Source organism: Rhea americana, unplaced genomic scaffold (assembly GCF_003343005.1).
Source record: "Rhea americana isolate MKP2758 unplaced genomic scaffold, rheAme1 scaffold_2, whole genome shotgun sequence".
Classification (NCBI taxonomy): Eukaryota; Metazoa; Chordata; class Aves; order Rheiformes; family Rheidae; genus Rhea; species Rhea americana.
In genome coordinates, this window is record NW_028186149.1 from 9,901,958 (window position 1) to 9,924,701 (window position 22,744).

General features: G+C 40.0%; 1 protein-coding gene across 1 annotated transcript in view; it reads left to right on the plus strand.

Moving 5' to 3' along the window:
- The first annotated feature begins 317 nt into the window (after window positions 1-317).
- The window catches only part of SH3GL3 (SH3 domain containing GRB2 like 3, endophilin A3), a 43,312-nt gene continuing 20,885 nt past the window's right edge, over window positions 318-22,744 (plus strand). Inside the window, exon 1 of the mRNA XM_085303678.1 lies at window positions 318-395. Coding sequence (XP_085159804.1) covers window positions 318-395 — 78 coding nt within the window. The remainder of the gene's footprint in view (window positions 396-22,744) is intronic.

Sequence of the window (22,744 nt, forward strand, 5' to 3'; positions counted from 1 at the left end):
TTTGTCTATCAACACATTTGGGAAGCAGCAAGAAGGCTGGTACAGATCACTCTATCAGAACAAAAAGTTCGTTGATGCACAGGGAAAAAAGATGCATATAAATATAGCTACTCTTGTACAAAAGTAGCGATGCTGTTGTGAATTGCTCTYTTTGATTTACATCAAAACTAGATTTGTTAAGAAAATGGGGAAATGATTTTGCAAAAAATTGTGAGATATTATGAACTACTCTTGGCAAGTTTTGCCAATTTCTGTAATATTTTATCAAACTGGCACAAAATTGGAAAAATTCTAGTTTCTGAAAAGCCTAATTTCAGATGGAAAAATCAGGTCTGTGGGGAAAAAGATTTTTCAGACAAAAGCATTCTAATAAGAAATTCCATGAAAACATTGATGTAAGTTTTTTTTCTTTCTTTCTTTTTTTTTTTTTTTTGGCAGAAAATGGAAAACCAGGTGTTGTTTTTTGTGGGGAGGAGGGAAGCAGAGGAAGCCTGTATTTGTTTTAATAAATGTTATTTTAAGAATGAGAAATATATTTTATAAGAAAGGATTACAAATATCTATCTACAAGGTTATAAAAATCTAAAGTAGARTAAAACCTAAATAAAAAATTACAAGGACAGAGAAGTTTGTCACATTTTACTTGTGCCACTTTGGTCTGATAATATACTGTTGTCTCTCTCATATCAATAGTTGCATATTAAAGCGTCCTTAAACCAAACACCCAAATTATTAGCTTCTTTGGGTCTGCTTTGTATCCTAAATCAAACTTAATGATGTTGCCCCGATTCTAGAGCCATGTTGAAATGAGGTGCTCAAAATGCCCTGCAAACAAAGTTTGTAACTATGCTAGTATTGCCAAAGACATGGGGAGGTAGTGCTTTCTAAATAACATTGAACAGTGCTGTTAACCACTGATTTTAGGAAGACTATTAGGAATACTTCTGAGCTGCAGGCAATGGATAGTTCTTTTGGTTTAAGATGAGTAGTGTAAACACTAATGTGACTAGCAGGTCTAGGAAAACTTATGCAGTATACTAAACTTTAATTTTTTCTAAAAAAGTAACTTCTTCCAACATCTGAGACTGWAGATTCTTGTTTATGAGAATTGTATGTATTCTTTTGCAAAGTTACTTTAATTTATGATCTGAAATAGCAAATACTTGTTAATTGCTTCAGGTAGTKCTTCTCTAAGTCATTCAGCAGATGTTGATTTGTTGTTGATGTACACAAAATTRAATAAATTTTGTTCATCACTTGGGACATGTAACATATATCAAATGGAGTGTCTTCATATCAGCACTTTGACATGTATGAACCATTAAAACTAATTCTMTTTAATGCATTTTATTACTCCAGCAAGTGACTTTAATTACACTCTGTGYAAACTTACTGTTCTAGGTTGGTGCAAAAGAAAAATCAACTTCTGGGTTTTTTTTTTGCTGTGCAGAAGCCTGCCTGTAATTGTTTTCCTCTTCTACAATGCCTGAAAGCTTTCATGTGTCAATGTATTTCAGTTAATACAATTTTAAAGATGCATTCAGTGCATTCACAAGAACTGCTCAAAATAATATTCAAATGTTACCAAAAAACATTAATTGCTTTATTTCTCTAATTAAAAAGTAACTATAAAATGAAATACGTAGTGCAAGCATTGTTAGAACACATGTCAAACATTTAATTTACTTRAATCATTCTGCATGGTACATTTTAAATGATTTGTGTAATGGCAAACCTTACTTTTCTTTGTACTTATCTTTCCAAGCATCTGTTTTGAATTTTGGAAGACTGTCTGGGATCTTGTATACTGTGTAGTTTAGAGTAGCATTATTAATAAATGAACACCTTTCTATGTGTGTATTCTTAATTATCGTATAGTTTGGTTGAGGTTTAAGAGGCCACAGCTACTGCTTTRCTGGGTCTGAAGAATGCAAGAATTGTGACGTTTTCATTACAAATGAGTTCGAGTGAGTGAAATTTGCCCTTCAGCTTATGGCTTAAGGTTCCTATTTTTTGTTGCTAATGGATGTACTGCTTTTTTGTAGGAATTTCTTTGTATGAAACCGTGCCTGGGTATAGAGGGAGACAGGGCCTTTTGACCGTGCTTACAGTAGCGCTTCAGAGCTAGTTGGGGGTTTGTGTTGTAGATTATACTTAGAAGAGCAAATTTGTCCATCTTTCCCTGTCAGTATGTTCAAAGGTAGAATTTGATGAGATTAGTTAATGCCACGCAGATACCAGTGCGTGCAGGCTGCCGGCTCTGTGCCCGTGGGCGCAGCCAGCTGCGTTTCTCCCCTGCTGCTGTCGCCGCTAGGAAGAGCTGTGCCGTGGGGAGGCTCGGGATGGTGCAGGCCGTGCTGGGACGTGTGGGCTGGGAAAGCCGCCTGGCCCCAAGCACCTTTCAGGTTGTGGCATTGCGTGCAACAAACTGATGCCACTTAAAACTCATGCTGTGGTTTGAAATGGAATTATAAAAATGAGGCAAAAGCTACAGTGACTTCATCTCCAGACCAGTCACAGTTTTGAGCAGTCAGTGATGGAAGCAGTCCATTTTTTCACCCTTCATAGTGATGCTTAGAGTTTTTCATTTTCTGTAAATGAGTAAAAGGAGCATAATAAACATCTGTCAGATACACAGTGACATTTGAGGCTTATTTGTTTATTCCATTTAGGTTTTGTAATTTGTGGTGAGTGCAGGTGGCATCATGGAATGTGAGCTGAGGYCTTTTCCCCTTGGGAATAGCTCCTAGGGGCTTCGTATGAATCCCAGTGAAATCGGAATTGCAGTAAGGCTACTAGGAGTTCARTTTTTCTGAATTCAAAATCTTTGAGTAATGAGTCTGTAACTGCTTTGTAAGTTATCGCTCATCTTTGTAATGACCTCAGGAACAGGAAGCACATTATTTCAGCGCTCACTCTAGTGAGAAATGAATTTACAAGGGTCTGAAAATTGTTAGCTGAAATATTTTCCTGAAATAGGCTTAACCCCCCTCCCCGCCCCCAAACCTACAGAACTTTCAAACAGAATAGACAAAAAAAAAACCTTGATTCAAAGGGAAAGTGTGTGGTCCCTGTGCAGCAGGACAAATGGATCGCCCTGCACAACAAGCAACAGAGACTGAGCACATGGTGGGAGAATGTTGGTGCTTCACCATATACTAAAAGCAGTGGGAACTACAGGATTCACTGTTTAAAAAAGCAGAAATGATGCTACTTAAAATAATTGCAATTAAAAAGTAAAGAAAGGAAAAGAATTATCAATCCATTTTGTAGTGACTTAGTAAATTCACAAGGTTAGTATAAGTTTTTTTTTTTTTTTTTTTTTTTTTTTTTTTTTTTTAAATAAAAGGACCCTACAAACAACAGGTAAATAACATCAATAGAGCAAATTGCTGAGTTGAGCCTGGAATTCCCAAAGAATTAGTGCTTGATGGACAGATGTGGGTTCTGGAAGAGCAATAAATAAAGATTATTTGTCACCTTTCATGCATAGGGTACCCTTGCTGGTTAAACACTATGCTGAAGCACAGATGAGCTAATGGGGAGGCTGATCAACCAAAAATTAGGGTATTTGTCAGTTTTAAAGTTAATTCAGTATATCTGGTTGTATACAAACTCTGTTGATGGTCTTTGTATTTTTGGTACGGTTCACCAGGGAGCATTATAGTGGATGATTTTGACTACATATTTTACTGATAAAGCAACAGTTTTAGCAAATCCATTAAGCTGTGCAAGTGTCAAGGATTTTTTACTTTAAATACATAGTTGTCTAGTAACTTCTAAAACTAAATGGCTCTATTTGCAGCATATCTTTTCATGTTAACAGCTCTTGAGCCGAGACTAATTTAAGTCTTATTTACAGAAATGTAAGCTTTGAGCTGAAAACTGTAAATCAGTGTTAGAAATGCCTGTGTCTTGTCCAYGTTACTTCTCTTGTGATTGTTCTCGGCAGAGGAACTGTAGTGCTTAAAAACACTTGCTGGGTAATCTCTAAGACTCAAATTTACTGTTTGTGGTGTTAAATATGTAGTGGGATAGCTCTGATTTAAGAGAAGCTGATAGGAATTTATTTTGACTTTACAGAAAGCAGAATTTGGTCAGCCCAAAAATTGTAAGTAAAAACCACTGGCTTTTTCCTAACCTTTACGCTGACGGTGCTGACTGACATCAGTTGTGAATAAGTGATTTTTAGTGTCCCATGTGGGCTTGCTTTAGGATGTGTTTTAAGGCACAAAGTCGGGAAGAGGTGTTAGATGCTCAGTGTCATGATAATGAGGCCCAGTGTGTTCAGCTTAAAAAAGAAAGAATTTTATTTTTATGATTGTATTGAACTGCAGTTGTAGACCACAGCTGATCTTGAAGTAGCTTTTCAGTAAAGCTGTCTAATAAGTAGAAATCTGTGGTCATAGAAAATGCAAGAAAGGGAGTAGTTTTTCATGAATTATGCATCGCAGTTAAGTGTTCTCAAGAATAARAAGTAGTTCAAATATTTTAAATATTTGAATTTCCCATTCTGCACATGCAAGCTGTTATTTATATTGGCTGATCTCTCTTACTTGAAGAATTAGGATTTTTCTTTGTTGCTTGAAATAATGGGGGAAGAAGAAACAACCAGTAGCATATGTTATTTTAGCAGAGAAATGTTGCAACTGAGTATTCCTTAATGCTTCTTGTAGGCRCAGAGTTCATACTGGACCTGACTACAGGCCAGGCAATATATTGGACTTTGGTTCCGTAAAGCCCTGGAATGTTTGCCCAGACTTAAACAGCTCCAGAGCTATGCACATGTTTGTGTGCTGCAAGATGGCTAGACTCTCTCCTGAGTTCAGGCCTGTATTATAATCAGTGAAGTATTTAATGTTAACTTTTGAGGGAGCCGTCTCACCCTAATAAACTAGGCTAGTTTAGCCCTGAGAGAAGAATGGAGGATCCATTTTTCTGCAGTTAATTCCTGGGTGTTAGGTTGGAACTGGCGGAATTGGCCTGATAATGCTCCATCAACATTAAGTGCAAAGGATTTCTTCGAGGAGCCATGAATTGGAGCAGTGCAGTCTTCCAGCGTTATGACTGATAATATGCCAGCGTTTGCTAGAAAAAGGCAGATTTCACTAGATCTGAGTGGGAATTATTAGATGCTGTACAAAGAGGTCAGAAATGAGAAGGTATGCATGCATAAGGTAATGTCAAGCTAATTTCMTTTAGGACAGGGAGGACATTAAATGAGCCAGACTAGCAAAGTGAGTAGCTAGCTTGGTTTTGTCCATATACCTTCCCACTCTGTGTTCAACTACTGTGTTTATGGAATGAGCTTAAAAAACTGGATTCCATCAGCCTGAAGATGCAGTTGCATGGCAACTTGTATCAGTTTAAATCTAGGCCATCGTAGCCTCGCGCTGCCCCCACAGTGATTTGCTGCCCGCTTCCTTGAGTCAGCTCTGAGCACGGGTGTGATCACACATGGAGCTGATACGGGCGCCTGATCCAGCTGAGATCTAACCCAGCTRAAATATGTGGCCAGCTTTCAGGTGGATTAAGGCACTGAAGCAGCTCATCGTGTAGTCACGAAAGAGCCTGTGCCAATGCAAGAAAGTGGTGGGAATATCTCAGCAGGGATGAAAAGGATTTAGAGCAGACTGAACAGCTGTGGAAAAATACATTAATGAACATTCRAATGTTTTATTCACATTCAGAATAGAATAAGCTATGCTGGGTAAGAGGCTTGCATCTCGTTGTAGTTTGAAGATCTGTATGATGAACAAATAGGAGCTCTCCCACCATTCCTCCTGGGTTTAGTGTGAATATCGCAGCTATGATCATGTGAGGGCAAAGCAGACTAGATCTATCCATACTCCACCAAGCCCGTGGCCCAAACAGCGCCGATGAGCGGCTGATGTGAAATGGTGGCCAGCCAAGCAGGTWAGAGAGACTCTTTTAGTGAAAGCGCCTTGACACTTTTAATTCAYGAAACTTTAAGTGGTAGGGCTTATGCTCTGAAGTTAGTGAGAGTCTTGCGTCTGACTTCAGTGAACAGCAGCAAAGGCTGTTGAAGGGATGGGAAAAACAACGATGTTACCCGACTGGAGGAAAGAGRGAGCTTCTGTCATCTGTCAGGGGTCTGGGGGGAACTCAGTTGGAGTAAGGGCTAGCATGAGAAGTAAGATAGAGCAGAGATTACAAGTTAGAGTAAAATAGTAAAAGGACTTTAGAGGTAGTAAGAGGCAATATGAACAGCAAAAAATCACATGGTGTAACGTTTCCATATACAGCTCCCTGCTCGCCTCGTTTTCCTCAAGCAGGCATATGCAGACTGTCTCTAACCCAGTGAGCGGTGTGCACACAGCCACTGAGCRCATAATCCCCGAGGCAACTAAACTTGTCTTCCTTACTAGCAGTAAGCGCGCTTCAACAGTGTCATGCATATTTCTGAGCCCAAGCTTAGAGGGTCCGCTGATCGCGTGAGAAATGGAGGCAGTTGCTCAATCAATATTGATGCTACCTAGGGAGAAGAGTGCATGTTCTCTCATCATCTCATAAGGGACTGCTTCAACAGTTACTGGTTAGCATCTGTAAAAAGCAATCTTTAAATTCATTCATGAGAGACATTTAATATAGAAACAGCTTTGATCAAGCACGAGTTGGAGTGACTACAAAGAAAATAGGAAGGGTCCTTGTGTTACTTGGAAAGGAAGCAGGTAAAGGAAGTTATTTTCTTTAAATAAAGTTTTAAGGTTTTTTTTCCTGTAATCACATCATCACCTTTTCTTGTCTTCTGAGTGGACATCTATCATTATGTCAAAAGGGAGCTGCACCTAAATTAGAAATACGGAGAACATCTTTAGAAGGAGGGATTACTTTAAGGCCAAAGCCTGATTGTATTGCTGCCAAGTGAATTTTTGCACCAGGAGGTTGTGGAGGGAAGATGATGTGTTAATGTGATAACACCCAGAGGAGCCCATTCTGTGTGTACCTTGTCACTCAGTTCTAGTTTCTCTGTGGTGAGGAAGGGGGAAGAAATACTGCGCAACTGTTCAACCTTAAGCAAGAGACTAAAGWAGGAGGAAGCTGTGCTAGCAGGGGACATACCCAGCACTGAGGCTTGTTGCTCATCCTGTGTCACTGTGCAGGAGGATCTGCCTTTACACTGTGCACCCACGATCACTGCTTCTCCGTTGGTGCTACGGTGTCTGCTGTCTCAAGTATGCTCTCACTGGATAAGTGAGTACCAAACAGGTCAAAGCTAGGAGTAAAGTCCTCAAATTTTACTTTTTAAAGAAATATAAAATATTTCGTATAAAAAATTCCTGGAACTTAGTGAGGAGTCAGTGAAATTGGAAAAGCGAGGGGGAAAGTTAACTAAAGATTTTTTTTTATGGTCCTTCTTCTCCCTGCTCCTCAAAAAAGAGCAATTAGTTTAAGATTCCTGTGAATATCCTGTGATAGTCTTGTAGTTGGAAGGAACCTCTTGAGGTCATCTAGAACAGCCTCCTGCTCAGAATACAATTATAATTATTTAATCCTATTAACCCAACCCAGCATTTCTGAGCACTTGCTATGCCTGCTTGAATGATCTTTGGTCTCTTAGACTTCTTTTTATATATGACATTCAAAAGCTCTGTGCATATTACTGGAAATGAAGATACATTTGCTTTAATGATTCATCAAAGCAAATGGAACAGATGTTTGTTTTATCTAMATGAAAGTTCAGTCTCTGGTAAGTGGATGTTTAAAAGACAACACAAACATTCATAAAAACACAAAATGTGTTTTAGCTCCTGTTYTTTTTCTATAGCTCGTTGCCAGACCTTTTAGGGGCAAAACAATAAGGGGCAGCTCAGAAGTCTTCGTCCCTGTTCAGGAGGAGAAACAGTGATTCCAAACCACCTCCTGAAACCATCCCTGTTCTAGGAATCATAAATAAGCTCCTTAAAAAAGCAAAAACATCCAGCCAACTAACCAAAAAAAAAAAAAAATTTCCCATAAGCTTTTTCCCCTCTGGCTTTTAGCTATCTGGGAATAAGAGGTGGTAAGAACTGTAAAGGATCCTTTGATTTCTCAGGGATTACTGTGCTCTGGAGRCCGCTACTGTTTTGCTTGCTTGGTTTCATGTCAGGACTGCGGTACCTATATTTGTACAGCATATCCAGTTCCAGCTACRTTACGGAATTGCTAGAGGACTTGGAGGTATGCGGGACATGGGAAATAATGCRTTGTCAGCTAGTGATGAGCTTTTATCTTTGTATCCTTAGGCTATGTTCAATTCCATAAGCAGCTAGATTTTAACAGATTAAGGAGCARTATTTTAGATTTCAAGAAAAATTTTGAAGTAAGAGGGTGATTCTCTGTGGAGCACTGTGATTTCCTATGTGTCTTTTTTTTTTTGGCTAGATGAAATCTCAGATCAATGAAGTTGGTTGAGTTTTTGTCAATGTGAGCAGGATTTCTCAGAAACACTTGTGTCYTCTTAAAAGTGGACAGTCTCACATTTCATCCTGTATTATGCCCACAGAGTCTTAAGTAGGCGTTGAGAACAGTATGTCTATGTCTAAGAATTCAGGTGAGCCAGTTTAATTTTTTGCATTTGAATTCTTAGCCAGATATTTTCCTTTTGAGTTATGTAAAATAGTAATTACTTKCAACTTGCTAATTTATAAATGCATGTGTAGGCATCAGTGTTGAGTTTTTTGGGAAATACAGTGGAGATTTGTCAGGGAAGTGTTCAAGGTTTTGGAATACAAAGTAGTTTTTGTTGTGCAATGCATGTGCTAAAGAATAGCTTTAGCAGTCAAGTTTGACTAAAATGCCCAGTAATGCTGTGACGTGTCACTGCCTGGTGCGAAATGACTCACTCTCTATAGAAATGCAAAATCGCATTATATAGTCTGAAGTCTTGTATTTTGTTTGTATATGAACAAAAATTTCCTTTGTCTGTGATACTAAGTTTCAATAGCTACATACATTTAATCTAAGCTCACAGCCACCATGCTAAGGATTGGTATGTACTTTTCATGCAAACTATTGTGTTAAATTTCTGTATTTGCCTGTTTTCTACAGGTCCAGTATCGTATTCTCTCCTTTTCTGCTACTATTGATGTGATTGAGGGTGAGATACGTGTATTTCGTTACATGAGGAAGTACTGGCCTCAGACCTGCATTAATTTGAGCTTGTCCAGAACTACTACTTTTGTTCTGTCTAAACAGTCACAATGACTAGGAAAGGTCATTTGAAGCTGCTTTGAAGGACCATAACCAAAAAGTCATGAGAGGGCAGTCTGAGACCTTTCTATGCAGAGGAACACAGTTGACRAAAGCATGAGTGATGGGTATGGAGCCAYRTGGTTTAAACAATGGCATGGAGATGCGGGCTTTATTTTGGAATAAGACTTTGSTCTCTGGAAGGAGATGGATTTTGCCACATGTAAGTTGAGCATTTAAGTTGCAATTGCTGATCCCCTTCCTGCAAGAGGGAGGGKAGTGGTGTGGAAATCCTGAAATGCTGTGGGTTTACAACAGGATGGACTGTTTCTGGAAGGTACACCTCAGGGCTTTTGCTGTCTCCRAAGTTCAGTAGCTGCCAAGAGCATCAAGAGTAAAAGCACTGTGGTTAAGAAATCCCCACATGATGCCAGTGTTGCTTGCTTTTTCAGGCCACTGACATGGTCAAACAGCTAAAGCTAAAATGCCCAGAATTAGTGGGGGGCYTTTGAGCTAGCCTGTCTAAGTGTCTGGGAAGGATGTTAAATTTGATACTGATTCCAGCTTTAAAGCATTTGAAATAGTGGCTCACTATTTTCAGAGAAGACTTCAAATCAGAATGTGCCTTAGAAATGTAGAGCTAGAAGCAATAGCTATGCCCAGATTCAGTGTGTTTAAAGCCTGTGGGACCCAAAGACAAAGTTCTTCTGCCAGACAACYGTATTGCTACAGCTGTTGACTGGACCAGCTATTAAAAAGTTCCCTTAATCTTTGGATGGTCCAGCTTTTTTGTGAGGGACTGTTTGGTGATACGACTTCAGGTCAGGACAACAGGATTTAGCTTATAGCTTTGCTTTCTRTGTTTGAGTACTTGAATTTCTTCTGCTGTCATTTAAAGTGCAAGTCAAGGGATTTGTTCTTTAACTTAATGTTGGCATGCAAGTCTGTTCTTCCTTCTAACCGCTGAATTTCATCCTTAATTCTGTGGCTGCCATGCCAGAATATTGGAAGAGAAAAAAGTCTAGAGGGAAAAAAAATAGATTGTGTGTGAGTTGTGAATTGCTCTTTATTGGAATCTAACATCTAGCACAATGTCTCAGCATCCAGTTGAGATGGTGTGCTAGTTCTCTGTTGTTGGAATCAAGCTCTGCTTGGTGACAGCTGCTCTTTTTTTTTTCCTGTAAGTGTACTACACATCTCTTTTCAGTATTCAGCAGCTAGTATTTAAACTCTGCTAATGCTTAAAAAGAAGAAAGGAGGCATGTAATGAGGAAGCTGAGAAAGCTGCTATATATTATGGGAAAGAAAGAAAAGCTTTTACAACAACGGTTAAGGGTCTTGCCAAAATCATCTACTTATCATTACTGATTTCTTAATAAYTTTCTGTCAAAGAAGCTTGGTAAAGGAAATTATCTTAAACAAGTACTGTATGCATTGTAGGAGAAAGCACTTAACCTTTCAGGTTTAGAGGTGACAGACTGCGTTCCTGTAGCCATTTCTTGCTAAAATGATGCTATGGGTTCTGCGTGCTTCCAGCTCCTGGCTAGTAGTCTCATCTCACAGAGCTTTCGGGTGTGACATTCTGGAGCTTAATCAAGGTATTTTGCTGCTTGTCCTGAAGGCAGGAGGAGACTCTAGTGCCATTTCAAAGGGAAAGAATTTAATGCATTCTGATGGCATTCTGTCTAAGTGACATCTTTCTAATTGGAGTCCTTTAGTTTTGTAGGTGACTTAGACCTCATGGAATACTGCTTTCTCTTGAGCCTGGCATTACAGAAACTTTATAAACTGTTCGGCAAGCAGCTGTTCCCAGTTCATGAAGCTGGTGGCATTTATCTCTTGTGTTCCGAAGTTCAAGTGCCCACTTATCTGTGGGAAAGTACTTTTCAGTTTAAAGGCAGAAGGTCAAAGTTAATAAAACAGAGTTGCAAACAATGCATATTGTTGTGATAGAAACCAAAACTGATAGGAAGTAGCTTTTCAAGCAAAGGTTTGCTGCAACTCTCCTTGAAAGCAAAGGTAATTTTTTATTTCTTTCTAGTTGTTTTCCCCCCCTTTCCCTTCGTTATTGTCTGTTTCTCAAAATAACCCAGAGAAGATCATGTACTTGATGGTGTTTGCTACAATATTTGTGTCCTAGGTCTCATCATTCTTTCAACCTTGAGTTAGAGACTATATAAACAATATAAACTAGTCTCATATTGTGATAAAAGAGCATGAGAATGAGCAAAAAAAGGTCTCTTGAGTAGAGCAGTGAAAAGAATAAAACTATGTGCAGCTCTTTCTGGAGACAGAACAGACACACCTGCAGGAAGAGAAAAAGGACCTGAGGAAGGGGGCGGGGGGGGGGGAGCTGGATGAATTATCATCATGAATCGATCCTCCAAATAACTAGTCATTATAAAATGTTACCTTTTCTGCCTATGTATAAATTTTCTGAACAGTTTGTCATGGAGAACTGGAGAGGTGCCTGAGGACTGGAAGAAAGCCAGTGTCACTCCAGTCTTCAAAAAGGCAAGAAGGAGGACCCAGGCAACTATAGACTGGTCAGCCTCACCTCCATCCCTGGAAAGGTGTTGGAACAGCTCATTCTGGATGTCATCTCCAGGCATGTGGAGGAAAAGAAGGTGATCAGGAGTAGTCAGCATGGATTCACCAAGGGGAAATCCTGCTTAACCAATCTGATAGCCTTCTGTGATGGAATGACTGGCTGGGTAGATGAGGGAAGAGCACTGGTTGTTGTGTACCTTGACTTCAGCAAGTGTAGGTTAGACGAGTGGACAGTGAGGTGGATTGAGAACTGGCTGAAAGGCAGAGCTCAGAGGGTCGTCATCAGTGGCGTGGAGTCTAGTTGGAGGCCTGTGGCTAGTGGTTTCCCCCAGGGCTCAGTCCTGGGTCCCATCCTGTTCAACTTCTTCATCAGTGACTTGGATGAGGGGACAGAGTGCCTCCTCAGCAAGTTTGCTGAGGATACCAAGCTGGAAGGAGTGGCTGATACACCCGAGGGCTGTGCTGCCATTCAGAGAGCCCTGGACAGGCTGGAGAGCTGAGTGGAGAGGAACCTCGTGAGGTTCAACAAGGGCAAGTGCAGAGTCCTGCACCTAGGGAGGAATAAYCCCAGGCAGCAGTATAAGCTGGGGGCTGACCTGCTGGAGAGCAGCTCTGCAGAGAAGGACCTGCGAGTGCTGGTGGATAACAAGTTCACCATGAGCCATCAATGTGCCCTTGTGGCCAAGAAAGCCAGCGGTATCTTGGGGTGCATTGGGAAGAGTGTTGCCAGCAGGTCAAGGGAGGTGATCCTGCCCCTCTACTCTGCCCTGGKGAGGCCTCATCTGGAGTCCTGTGTCCAGTGCTGGGCTCCCCAGTACARGAGAGACATGGCACTACTGGAGAGAGTCCAGCGTAGGGCTGCAAAGATGATCAGAGGGCTGGAGCACCTGCCCCATGAGGAACGGCTGCAAGAGCTGGGCCTCTTCAGCCTGGGGAAGAGAAGCCTGAGGGGGGATCTTATCAATGTGTACAAGTACCTGAAGGGAGGGTGTCAAAGAGACGGGGATAAACTGTTTCCAGTTGCATGCAACAAGACTAGAGGCAACGGGCACAAACTGAACCACAGGAAGTTCCGCCTGAATTTGAGGAGGAATTTCTCCACTGTGCGAGTGACGGAGCMCTGGCACAGGTTGCCCAGAGAGGTTGTGGAGTCTCCTTCTCTGGAGATCTTCAAGGCCYGCCTGGATGCAACCTGTCTAACATGCTCTAGGTGACCCTGCTGAGCAGGGAGGTTGGAGTAGATGATCTCCAGAGGTCCCTTCCAACCTTGCTGATTCTATGATTCTATGAAACCACCTCTCTTGATGCTTATGCAGAGAGCAAGAACCAAGCTAGGCACTGCTCAGGCCTTCTGAGTTGGATTTAATCAGAATAACATGATGGTTAGGCCTTTTCCTATTTAATCTTTCAGTGATTTAATTATGAATTGATCCATAGGACTACTGTATGCTGATGACAAAAGCAGAGGACACACRTACACAAATCTGGAACAACTTCTGGAGGCCGCTGTTCATAAAGGAGCTGGATGAGAAACTTAGAGATGGTCCTGTCAATAGTTTYGCTTTTGCAAGCAATCAGTTTGTCTTTAAATGGTAAGAAAGTTCTATTGCTATGCGCAAAGTACAAGAGGCTTTTAAATCTCAAGTTAGGAACCTAATGATTTAAGTAAAAATACAATCTACAAACTGCCTAACATCTCGAAAACTAACCTGTCCAATGGACACAGAGTTACACCTATGCTGCCAGAAATGTGTGTCTGGACTTTAGTTTGTCAACGCTTTATCAGTCTGTCTCAAATCTCACAGTATTTGAGAGTTTAAAGTCAAGTTACTCTCTTCTCTGCCATTTAAACCTGAGTTAACTGACTTGTATGGGCCRAGCTCCCATTAAGAACAGACTTAACTGCAATGTTCTAAGTGAGGTTAGTTTGTGTCAGTATGATAAGTATAAAAGCTATGAGAAACTTTAATAAACATTTCCTGGATTTCTTTTGCCAATTTCTGTAGTTCTGATGTCATCAAAAAACCCATCTCTTGGTTTATATTCGGGTAAACGTGGCAATTTTGCCTCATTCTAATGAAAAAATGGTTGAACTACTTGAAGGTGCTGCCAAATGCATACATTAAACGCAGTGGAAAAGGCTCCTTTTCCTCTCTACGTGCTATTTCTTTAATCACAGGATAAAATCATTTAAAATCATTTAAACAATGACGTTTTAGTTCTTCCTGTTCTTTTACAAGAATCAACCCCTCCAGGATTAGTTGTGGTAGTAGTTAATGTTTTCATCATCTGGTAAATGAAATGAAAATAGTAATATCAGGGCCTTTCTTTCCATGTGTATACAAGTGCAGACAAACTGATACACATACAAACTGATATCCRTATGCTCTGGAATAACAGATTTTGAAGAGTGATCTCAGTTCCGCTCCAGTTACAGTCACTGTGTCAGGGAAATCCTGTTCAGAGCAGTATGTTTTCTGGCACGGCAGAGGCTGTGGCAGAATGTGCAGTATTTCTGAAGAAATCAAGATATTTGTCTGACWTCTCTACAGAAGAAGTGATCAGCAGGCAATCTGCTGTCCCAACCAAAATGCTGTTTGAACATGTTAGGAATTGTGCAGTAGTGGCAGCAGAGCCAGGCAGTTACTCTTCTTGCRCTTTCTGCGTCACTTCAATAGTGTTACAGGCTGTGGGAAGTGATATTCCTGCATTTGCAATGGCAATACACTGTGTAGGAGGAGGATGCAGAAAAAATAACTTGAAAAGATGTTTAGAAATAGTATTGAGCCATTTGGCTCGTAGTCTGCTGTAGCTGAGCAATATTTGGTTTGATTTCTGTTCATCTTGAGTACATGAGGTGTATTCATGGTGAGTACATTTGCATCCCAAAATGAAATGGAATAAATTAGAAARCAAAATATATCTTGCTGCACTGGTTCTCTAGCTGTTTTTGGAAGATTATTAAAAAATACAAACCCTGCAAAAACACAAACCATATGCAAAAGCAGTGAATAGGCTTTCATCATTTGTCTTCAAGGGGAAAACCTTTTTTTTTCTTTTCTTTTTTCTTTTCCTTTTTTTTCAGTCTTGGTTTTGAGGTCTGATCTGAAGCTGGAATAAAGTGCTTTATTTCCCCATCCAAGCTTGCACACTGGAGAATTGCTTTTACCTGACATTTGAAGCCTTGRGTCATGTAGCAGTGTATATTGCTTGAGAGCCCTGGCAGACAATTTGGCCTTAGCTGTGCCGATAATTTTGTTTTCTCATAATATGAGAAAGAGATGATAAATATATGATAATGTGACCAAGTGCCTTGCTGTGATCAGAGCCAACATTTATACTTTACACTAGTGACTCTTTATTCCATCCCTGTCTCATCGACTTAAGAAAAATCTTTTTTCTTTTGAAATTTCTGTGGTTCAGCCGTGTCAGTATTTTGTGAGTTGCTTTAGCATCAATAGAAAATGGACTTGTTGCACTGATTTAAATCTAAAACTACAATATCCTGGAACGTGTTTCACAAAACCACCTGTGTGAAGAGCTATTCATGAAAGAAAATTAATGGGGAAGATTGATGGAAGAGAACAGAAGAAATTGGCCTTCTTTTTCTCCTTGTGAGGGACCCAGAGCTACTGGCTGCTAGAGACTGCCAGATCAAAAGCTGCTGCTTTATTTTTCTTTTTTATTTTGTCTCCTATGTGTGCATGCGTGCATGTGTGTGATCTGTTCAGGTATTGAACAGTGCCCTCATACTTCACTGAGGTGAGGAGAGAAGTGTGTGCCAGTACAAAATAACAGAAACTGAAAGGAGCAGAAGGCAAAAGGAGAGAAGTCATAAGGAGGGGTGAGGCAATGGCGAGAAAGATYAAACTAGGTAGCAAAAAATAGTAGTAGTGAGAATAAATTGAACAGCAAGAAGATAAATTTGAGGGGCTAGGATTTTTATTACCACACCTGAAATGCACGAACAAGTTATGAAGAATGTGGGAAAGGGACTAGAGTTCTGCTCCTTTAGATAGTGATGGGGAGAAGCCTGGAGGTGCCAGTGGCTAATGTGCGAGAAGCAAACGCGTGGTGCGGGATGCTTGGCAAATCCCTAAYGTTTCTGGGAGAGAAGAAAGTCCACAAAGCCTCAGGAAATACTTGGGAGATGGGAGAAGGGGACAGCTCTGCCATTGCGTGCTCTAATGTTGAGGTAAGCATGTAAATAAGCCTGCCGGGAAGACCTGGCCCAGGAACTCGGTGCCTTCGCGGGACTGACTGCCCTGGCACCAAGCCGCGGGCGATACAATAGCTGTCAGCAGTAAAGCGATTTTCTTCATCCCCCTTCCCCCCTCCTTGCTCCAGTTTTTGAGCAGTGAGCCTAATTCTTACGTTATTTTTCTCAATTCCATGAAGACAACGATATTACAGCAAAGAGCAGATGTTGCCCCTGGTGTTTAAACTTGTAGCATTGATTTAATCTCGGTGGCACGTAGCCATATCAGGCTTGTTGAGGAAGGCAAGCGGTGTTTGTACGTCTGCCTCGTGCTGAGGGCTCAGTGACCTTTTAGTCGTCACCAGGACTCTGCGGGAACCCAGCAGCAGAGGCTGCCTACGGAATAGGCTGATTTACTGCATCCCTTCTCGCCGGAGGCGTGTCTTGCTCCTGGTCCTCTCTCAGTGCCAGACTGGTGCTGGCTGTTGGAGGGTCACTGGTACAGCTCCAGGCTTCCTCTGACTAAAACCCTGTAGCTGAGATCCTCAGGCTCAAAGGAGAATTTGCAGCAAACCTGCACTTAGAGTAGAGCTAAATTCTCCCAGATTCATAAATATGAAATACATAAAGTACAAAGAATCAAGAATAGTTTAAGTAGAATTTCAAAATATTTTATTTTTGATGCATTAAATATGCTACTTTCTCATAAGTAATAATTTCTGCTGTAGTTTCCTCTAAAGCTTTTTTTTTTTTTTTTGGCTAACTCTGACAGTAGTGATATAGGTAAGAAAATTACCAACCTGAGCTAATTTTATCTTTCAAATCTCAGCTCTCTGTGCAAGTAACAGAGTGGGAATGGGTTGGGGTCTCCCAGAAGGAGTTAAAGAATCCATTGCAGAAAAAGAATGCTGTAGAAAGTGGGATTTCTTTTAGAATTTAATATTGTTAAGTGAACCTTTTATGTAGGGAGGATTGTCATTGCTTTACAAATRGTCACGTAATGTTACATTGCAAAAGTGTTTTGTTGTCCTTTGCACTCGTAGTGTGCTTACCACCCGGGAGAGGTTCATCAGGGCTGTTTTGCAAGCCTGCCTTCCTTCCTCTTGAGTTTTCAACTTTTTGTCTAGTTTTTAAACACTTGCATTGTTTTGATGGAAAAGTATTTGCTGGTGTTCAGAATTCTCGATGGCATTTGAAAATTGGTTAGACCACACTGCTATGGATCTTTATGTATTCATGGTAGTTTACACATAAATGTTGTGCACAGGTAATTCTATAGTCAAGTAGTAGTTTAAATATGGATTTCTGAGGTGTTCGCTATGTGATAATTGTAGATCATGTGCGCAAGGTGTCATAAACTGTCTGCGTTACCCTAAGGCATAAAAATCAAGTGTTTCAGTCCTTTATTAGTGTTGTTCTTCTAGATTGTGGTTGCACAGATCATTTAAAAAACATTCACCACCTATTCAGCCCTAATTTGCAAACAGCACTAAAAGAAGCCTTTGCTGTGCCGTGCCAGAAGAAACACAAGGACAAAACGTTGCGTGAAAAGACAACATTAACTAACAATAACGCAGAAGTAGTTACCATAGCCCGTCAGCTGTTTATGGCTAGAATCTGAAATAAAACAGAGCTCTTGTATTTTGGCAGCATGAGTCCTGTGTGCTTCTTGAATGAGTCTTRTGGGTCAGACTTTTTAAAAAGTATTAACATGCCTAGAGATTTAGATAAGCGCTTGCTGGGGTTTTCAAAAGCATCTAGGTTCCTAATACTTCCTGACTTTTTTTAAAAAAATGTGTGAAACAGCTGATGGTTAATTCCTTTATTTTGAAGCAAAAAGCATAGTCTGGTTACTGGTATTCAAATAGCTGTGTCTTCTGTTGTTGCTGGTGCTTGCTATTCAGCTATAATATGGCCAGTAAAACTTAAACACTGGATTACTAATCCTGCAAACAGACCTCTTCGGTTTATCCGCAGACCATTTATACCAATGCAGAAACTTTCCCTCCRTGCTCTGTCTGCAGGTCACAGCTCTACTTTGCAGGGCCAGAGCAAGAACCTGCCTCGAGAAGTAAAATCCTTAGGGGCTTTCTTGGGACTTCTGATCAGGAACAGGCAGTTGAGTTTGCTGYTGCCAAACTTGCTACTTCAGATGTGACCAAAAAGAGTTCATCACTCAATCATCTGCTAACTTGAGTCTTGCCTGTACGAAATAACTCCATAGTCCATCCCAGTCTACTGAGTCACTGTGTTATTTCACACTACTGTTTTGCATGTGTCTGTTTAATTGTTTTTTGTTTTGTTCTTATTTTTCCCTTGCTTGCTTATTTTTATATGGTAAAGTGGAAACTATTCTCTGCTGTATCAGACTCCCTGCTAGCCAAATATTTGCATGTTTGGACTGAACACTGGTTCTTCATAGGAGTTTTCTCCTTTTGTAAGGGTGCACTTATTTAGGAACTAGAATAATCTATAATTGCACAGATCAGCAGGAAAATAACATAATTTTTCAGATTTTAGAAGAGTAGTATCATACACAATTAGAAAATCCAAAAGGCAGAGGAAACAGCTGGTCAGATTAGTTTGAGCACGGAAAACAAGCAGAAATAATTTTTAATCTACTTTTCTAACAGACAGTTTACAATAAAATATCTTTTTTAGCACAAATTGCATGTGTGTATACTTTAATCTTATTCTCTAACAAAATCTGAAATTCTTGTGATAAAATTTAGTCGCRGTATCTTGGTTGACAACCCACAACTTGTGTCCTGTAAGTGTAATTTTTGCTCCTTTTGTTCAGAAATATGTGTGGAATATTTTATGTAAAGCAGCATTCTTCATAGTAAAGAATGGAGAGTTGGACTTCAGCATTCTAACACCAGTTACCACTTCTTACTGCGTGGCCAGTGCCAAGTCAATTCAACTTAAATTCAATCAAATATTTAGGCTTCCAGTTTCCCCYGAGTTACTGGCATATTAGGAGCCTGAATGTGTCATGGGATCTGTACAGGTTGGTCCTTCAATTTTCTGGTAGCATCAAAACCCATAGCAGTGGTTAATATGTAGCTCCTACTTGGAATAGGAAATCTGGAATTCAGAACTATAAACAAGCAATATCAGCAATCCAAGTAGCGTGGTTTTTCTTTTAATGAGAAATTTGAGGGTTTTAGAAYGCCACAGAAAAAGCCAACTGTCGATTACATCATAGGGAAGATGAAATATTCTGAAATATGTTAAGAATTCGAACCAGAGGCATCTGAAAGAGTGCACTTTCTCAGAAGGAAAGACAGCACCATTGGCAATGCACAGGCTTCTTTATAAAGGTCTAGATTACACAAGCTGCATTTACACTCATTTTGGCTGGATTTTTTTTTTTTTTTTTTTTTTAAGTAAAGTTGATTTGAAAGGCTGACTGATAGTGCACTGCCTGGATCAGCTGGGTACAGGATTTTGGGTGTCGACCAAGCAGCAGCAAGTTTCCAGCATTCCTGTCCCTGGTTAGAATTCAGGTTTTGGCACAGACCTTTTGTGTCTAGTTTCATGTGGAACAACTTTAAGGAGTATCAGAGCTATAGTGTAATATTCAATRTTTTCAATATTGAATTAAAAAAAACTAAGACTTTGGCAAAAAATGAGAAATRTATTAGACTATAGGAATAATATGGGCTAAGTTCTAGGTATGGCTGCCAAAGAAAACAGAACTCAGGATTAATTGATTTCACAGATATAGCAAGTAACACATTACGCCAGCCATGGTCCTGCAGTACATGAAAGTCAACAATAACTTTTAACAAAATATTATTTATGATTCAAAGTCCTATTGCCCTCTTTTTGTAACTGTCYTAATTGTTTAATGCCAGACACTTCTAGCTACCTGATCAGCTGAAGATCTTTTCTTAGAGCAAAAAGGATTACTCCAGTGTTTGCCACTTATGCTGCAGATGTTGAATTTCTAAAGCACCTACGCAGACTCTTTCAGATATGTACAGCCCTCTTTTGTACTTTTGTCTTTTTTATTTTTTGAAAGAACAGAAATCCAAAAATGTTTCATGCACCTCAGAGTTATGTCAGCAGAAAGAATTGCAAGGATGCTAGAAGGGTTTAGAARTGGTCAAACACCCACTTCATATGCATTATACTGGCTGATCTTTATGTAAGGYACTCATTAGCTATGTCAAAACAGTGTGCCCTTCTCCTTTGAGATATTTCCTCTGTAATAATGTTCCTTTGTGGTAGAAATCATTTGTTTTGACTATGCAAAATTTATAAGTTGTTCAGCTAATTGCACTGTAACATTTATTCTTCCATCTTTTCTTTTTCATTGTGCAGATCAGGTCCTTCCTGAAGGAGAGAAAGCACTCGTAAAATCAGTAGCCTCATTAATTTCAGTTTTTAAGTTCTGTACTCTTCCCTTCTTGTCTGATGCAGCTTCCAAAATAAAGGCTTTTAGATTGATTAAATACCTTTTCACATGTGCCTGGATGTCCTCACCAGTTCTTGTTCGCACAAATTGATTTAAATTAGGAAATGTTTCACCYGAAGTGGGTAGTACTGAAGAACTTTACATAAAAAAAACCCAAATCAGTGGGAATTCTTGTCTGTATAGTTATGAGCCTTTAACACTGGTAGGTGGAAAGCAGAACTTCCCACTGATCATTAGTGAGATTTTTGCTGAAAGAGGGGTGCCTTGGGTTATCTCTGAGGTGCATTTAAATTTGCTTAAATTTCTACTTTGACTAGGACTTTAGCTGTTGCTCAGGTGTTACTGTATGTACCAGTGCTTGCAAGGATTTCCTTGATCCCAGCATACATGGGTTGCACAATTTGAGTTTCCTTTCTAAATAAAACTTAGCTGCCACTTTTGAATCTTTGCCAGAATGATGCTGTTGCAGCTTGACAGCTGTGGCAGTTCATTGAGTCAGTGTGGTGRCTGCAGACGTCATGCTTAGGGTGCAAATGGGTGTTTTTTCAATGTGAACATACGGGGTTTTCAATGGGCTGGGTCCATTCTTGCTGCTGCTGGCAGCTGTAGCGTTGATCCTCGTGGTCTCAGCCAGTTGCCTGGCTGGACCTCTGTGCACTTAGCATCACATGCAGCTGTAAAAGATTTGATCCTTGTGAGCATGTAGGTTTCATAATAGTGTGTTATGCAGATCTGCATGCAACCCTTTAACAGTAAAATGCTTGAGGCTGATTTAATGTCATACTGGTAGCTCACAGAGTATCACTCCGTAAGAAATACGCATAGCGGGACGCCCTCAGATTCACGCTTCCTAGGCGAGTCATGCTGCAAACATCTCTCTCCTATTCCTCYTTATCTGGCTCATCCTTTTGTACCCCAGTTCATCTGTCTTCCTAAAAACGTTCTACTGTCTTCTCGTTGCTCTTCTTCTAACCTGTTTGTGTGAGAGGTTGCAGATAATCAAGTTAAAAGTTTCATAGAGACTAGTGGGGCTAAGAATGTTACTCATGAATATAAACATCCTGGCAGTCCTCCTGTGCGTTTAACTCTGTGTGTGTGCGCGCATGACTCAGAGATTTCATGGTACAGAAAGTATGTTTTGCTTCTTGGGAAGCAGGCCCTTGAGATTCCTGGTGTCCTTATAGATGACCTCTTTTTCTGAGGGAATGGAATTTCCCAGAAAAAAGTCTGTGCTCTGAAAATGTAACAGGGCTCAGTCTTTATTTTGTACATAAGTTGTATGATTTTTTTAAAATTAGAAGATATTTTAGAACCGCTAAGATAAATTTCATTAAAATACTTCTTAAGTATGCCATCAAAAGTATCACAATTCTTTATTGTGATGAAGAGCCGTTTGCTGGGACTTTGGTGGCTGCTGGGACAGGGTTTGCCATGAGGTCCCTCCCAAGGCCCTGGAGGGTGGTTAGACGTGTGGTATGCTCTTCTGTACTCAGACACTGCATGAGCTTGGTCATGAGCTCTGTCTTTGAAATGTGGGCCATAATATATTTCATAAATAATACTTCAGTCTGAAACATTGGGGAATCTAAATCTTTGGTAAAATGTAAGGACGTGGGTTCCTGTGGCCATGGCATTTGTACTTCTGGAGCTCAGCTGCTTGTGATGGTAATAAAGTACACGGGGATCATCGAGTTGTCTGTAGCAGTGTTTTATCTGTCTCTCTGCATCCATACAAAAATATATTCTGCAATAAATAGTGTAAGAGTGCTGTTTTAATCTTTGTACCCACAAAATGATTATAACTTTTAATCAGCATTAAAGTATGTCTTGTATAACTTCTAAAACATTATTATTAATGTTACATTTTTAAAATTGTATAGAAACTATTACTGAAAGAAAAGCTTCACATCCTTGAATATCTATATATAAACATCGCTGAATTCAGAGTGGTATTTTATACCACTGGTACCATTCCTGTAGCCATGAGAGCAATAACAAGCATTTGATTTTCGGTGTGCGGCTTCTTGTACTCCATAATTTTAATTCAATAGCGGTAGGACCCAATTCCATTGTTTAATTAGTTTTTTTTTTGAAAACTAGTTCTCTCTGTTACCGTCAGAAATCTCTTTGACCATTCCTCTAAGTGTTTAGGAGAAATCAGTGCTACTGCTAGCTAAGAAAGTCTAGTGCAGAAAAAGCTATGCCAAATTCCCTGTAAAGGTGCTGGCCCTCCRAGGCGTCATACTGTGAGGTGCTGAGGGTGCTGGCCTTGGTCCAGCAGAACACTTGAGCACCTACTTAAGTACAAACTTAAATGCATTGCTGGAGGGAAGCCAGAGTGCTTCATGTTTGCAAGACTAAAACATATTCACTTTGCAGTG